Raw genomic sequence first — 4,149 nt, forward strand, 5'->3', positions numbered from 1 at the left:
ACTGAGACATCTTTCAAGAATGGTAGCTTAATGATTAGTTTTCCATCAGCCCATTTCATCTGTTTCTTGTTGTAAGACTCTAATATCAACACATGAACCTCATCTTTTACTATTTTAGCGAATGACAGCTTTCCATTCCAAAGTTTGCAATCATCCTTCGTGTAGAAACATGTAGGTAATGTAGTATGGCCAATGTAGCTCTCATTCACCATATCCAGAATATCAATTCCTATATGAGAACATTCTTCCGCGTCCCATATGCTGTAAACAATTCCAAGGTTAGTGAAGACAACTTTAATTTGTCCGGTATGCTTTTTAACTAGTTTGCACATTCTAGTTTTTCCTCGGCTGTGTTGAGGCAAGTTAATGGGTCGCCAAGAATAGTTACTTCCTTCACTCTGAAGATCAAGAACCTCATAACTGAGCACTTGATCAAGCACTTGATCTTCAAGTAATTCATCATAAACAAGGGAGAGCAATTTCAATACTTTGTTATTTGGATCAACCACCATTTGCATGTTCAAGATAGGCTTTTCTGAATCCGGGATTTCAACAATTTGATCATGCAGTTCAGGATTCCTTACGTGATATCTCAAATTAGGAGAACAGGGGAAATGGCTAGGCCTAGTAGCATACTCCAATATTAAACCTCTTGAAAATATGAGTTTATATTCATCTGTTGTTGTTATATTCTCTTCCGACTTCTTCTTATTATAGTTAATAAGAGGACGGACATGTTTAAAATGAAGACATATAAAGCGAAAATCTTGAGTTATGATATTCCAAAGCAGGGATACACATTTAAATCTTTGCACCGACTTGACTGGCAAATAGCTTAACATGTCAAATATGATGTCCTTTGGAAGGAATAAAGGAGTAGTGTTGCTACTTAATATGTTCATTATATAGATTCTTCCTCTCTTGAGCCCCTAAAACAAAACACAACACAACACAAACATATTTCATGTTATATATATACTAATTTCAAACTAGAAACAAGGTATTCCAGTTTATCATACCTTAATTATTTAATGAGAATTAGAACAAAACAAAGATCATATACATAGAAAAATAATAATGAGAGAATAACAAGTCAATATATCAACCATATACCAATTATTCTTCACTCTAACGATTAAGATCAGAAAAAGACATACCTCAAAACTTTTAGCCTTGTTCAATCTGAGAAGACTGGGGCATTAAAAATAAAAGTTTAAAGAGTCACTAGAAAAGGAACCCTAAATTTAATATAAACTAAAATATTTAGGAATACAAAATCGACGCAAATAAGTACCAACAAGAATAGCCAAAGAAGGAGTCCAATTCCACAGATCCCTTGGAATTTGGGATTCTTGTTTGAGGTAAAATTTACTTTGTGTCCTTAATTAAAATTTAAAATTTTAAAGAGGTCCTACCTTTTTCAAAGTAATTAATTGAGTATAAAATAGGTAAAAAAAATTGTTTGTCAAAATGGACAAGTAAAAAAGGAAAATTGGACGAGTAATTAGTAAAAGAGGGATTACAAATTTAGCCATTTAGTAGGCGTTTGACTTAGATTTTTCATTTTATTTGGAATTATTGAGTTTAAAAATAAAATTGTGTTTGATTATACTTTTGCAAGAGTATTTACAAAAAGTAATATTTAGTATCACATTATAAACAAAAATATCAAAGTTTATTTAAGAATTAATTCAAATAGAGAAATAGTTTAAAATATTCCAACTCATTTATCTCCTCTTTCTCAGTTTTTGGTTTTGCATTGTAAAAAAGAGTAAGAAAAGTTTCTCTCAAGAAAGTGTTGCAATCCCCTCGTTTCACACTTCATAATTTCAAACTGTTGCAACTTTTTTCTTCTCATTAGAACACAATATTTTCATATTCTTGTTAGTTGGAACGAAATTCCACGTTGAATGTTAAGTACCAAATGTTACAATGGAAGTGTCGCCATACAAAATTAAACAAGATTAGAAGTGATCGGATAGGTGGTGCAAGTAGCACAAAGGTGTGTAAAATGATGGATGTTCACTTGGCATGGTTAGACCTTGCTCGATATAGACCTCCCAACGCGCATCCTTTTGGCTAGGAAGATCGCCACCACCATAAGAACATGAACATTTTTGAAGAGGCGCGAGTCCCCCTTAACATCAGAAGGGGCACAAAGAGAAGGCAATTTTGAAAGTAGTACCCGACAAAAGGACAAATCATTAAATGTAAAGACAGCTTCAGCAGCAGTTGCCAGCTTCTTATGAATACAGGTTTCCTTCCCTTGCTTTCCCCTGTATATCCCTGCAAGTTTCGACCAACATTTAGTGAATCACCGATAGACAAATACATCAATACACAAGCCTTTATAACATAATGCATGATCATCAAGTTATCATTCACATTATCAATCTTCTTTAGGCTCTATACTTTTAACTTGTTTCATCCGCTTGCTGTTGGCTGCTTTTACAGAAGCCAGCCGCTTCCTGTGCCTAAGAGCTCCAGCATTGATTGGAATTCCCCTTCTCAACACTTTGTTCATGAGACTGATGTACTTGTACCTCATTCTCATCAATGGATGTTTTTCAACTAATATGTTCTTGTTAAACGCCTCCCTCAAAACTATAGTATGCGTTCTGATTTTATTCGACAAGTAAAATATACCAGGATGATGCACTAAAGCTTTTCTAAACCTTATTCCAAATCCCAGATGATCTCCCAAGCAATAAATATTCTCCCTCTCTGTCTTCTTCGATATAAGTAAGCTTAACAGTTCATGAATAACCCCTACTGTCCATTTCTCAGCTTGATCACTATTAGGAGCCAAATGAAATGCATCCTCATAAGGTGAAATGTAAGGCAAATTCTGCCACTCCTCAGCCCAAATTTTCACCTTCTTCTGCAAATCAAATCCTCTTGGTAAATTCATCGAATACCTAATATGCACTCTTTTCTCACCCCCAAAATCCTCCCTTTTCACCCCTTTCTCCACTACAGAAACAGCTAAATCCTTCCTCCATTTAACCAACTCCAACCCAAAAACCTCACGACCATCAGCACCTTTAAAACCCATTTGACAAATCTGAAAATACTCAGGAAATTCAGATAAAAAACTCAACAAATAATCATGAGGCAAACCCAAATCAAATTTAAACCTGTTGATAACAAAGAAAGGAAGTCTATTAGCTCTTGTGAGCATCAATAACTTCGCTAATCTTTGCGCTAAATCTTTTCGATAATGTGAAAGATTAAGAAAAAGGGTCTCATCATTGTGTAATGATTCTGCATTTGGAGTGAGTTTTACGTGTAATGTCGATAAGGGTATTGGAGGTCTGAAAGTTTTGAAAACAAAAGGGTAATTCTGAATGAATTTGAGGGCTGTTGTGGGAAGATTCAGTTGGGGTTTTAGAGGGGAAATGGTGCGAAGAGGAGGAGCTTTTGATGGGTGAGAGATGATTAAGTTCTTGAGAGAAAGTAATGACTTGAGGTTTTTCTCCTTCTCTACTGCTGTATCCAGGTATGGATCTCGTACCCATTTTACCCTTGCGTTCACAAAAGTTCGAATTTGTCGCCGGAGACGATGGTGGATGTCGGTGGTTATGGTGGCGTTGATGCGAACCATGGTGGTCAATTCGGTTAACAATGTTCAATGACCCCAATTCACCATTATGCCGCCGTTGACCACTATTTGACCAATATTAAATTTTAAATTAAAAAAAATATGGACTTTTTTTCTTTTTACTCACTAAAAAAAGAAGATGGAGTATTTTTAAGAAAAAATTATTAGGAATATAACTAATTTTATTACTAATGTTGTGCAACTCTAGATTTGCTTATTATTGTTTTGTATAATTATTTGATATTTTATGATAATATGAAGGTAAAAAAAGCTCTTTTTAGTTTTGCTAAAAAATACAAGTAAAAATAATAATTTAGTATATAAAGGTGAGTAAAATGAAACAGGGCGAGAGGGAATATTTGTTATGCAATTCCACGTTCATACAGAAAAGTCATGCACGTGCAATTCACTAATAATTTTCGGATTTAGTTTGTTTAGGCATAATTTAGTTTGAATCTACAAATTATATATTCACAATATGTTGGAATTGTTGAAAATTACAAAAATAAAAAATCATAGTTAGAGACATACCCGTGATTGATATTATT

General features: G+C 34.1%; 1 protein-coding gene across 1 annotated transcript; it reads right to left on the bottom strand.

The window, feature by feature from the left end:
* Nucleotides 1-1,816: 1,816 nt before the first annotated feature.
* Nucleotides 1,817-3,708, bottom strand: LOC102594225 (protein ROOT PRIMORDIUM DEFECTIVE 1). Its single transcript, XM_006349275.2, has 2 exons — nt 2,386-3,708; nt 1,817-2,286 (listed from the first exon to the last, which is right to left on the bottom strand). The coding sequence occupies exon 1, from the start codon at nt 3,602-3,604 to the stop codon at nt 2,390-2,392; it is 1,215 nt and encodes a 404-aa protein (XP_006349337.1). The 5' UTR covers nt 3,605-3,708; the 3' UTR covers nt 1,817-2,286; nt 2,386-2,389.
* Nucleotides 3,709-4,149: the final 441 nt, after the last annotated feature.

The sequence above is a fragment of the Solanum tuberosum genome, unplaced genomic scaffold (assembly GCF_000226075.1).
Source record: "Solanum tuberosum cultivar DM 1-3 516 R44 unplaced genomic scaffold, SolTub_3.0 scf00105, whole genome shotgun sequence".
Classification (NCBI taxonomy): domain Eukaryota; kingdom Viridiplantae; phylum Streptophyta; class Magnoliopsida; order Solanales; family Solanaceae; genus Solanum; species Solanum tuberosum.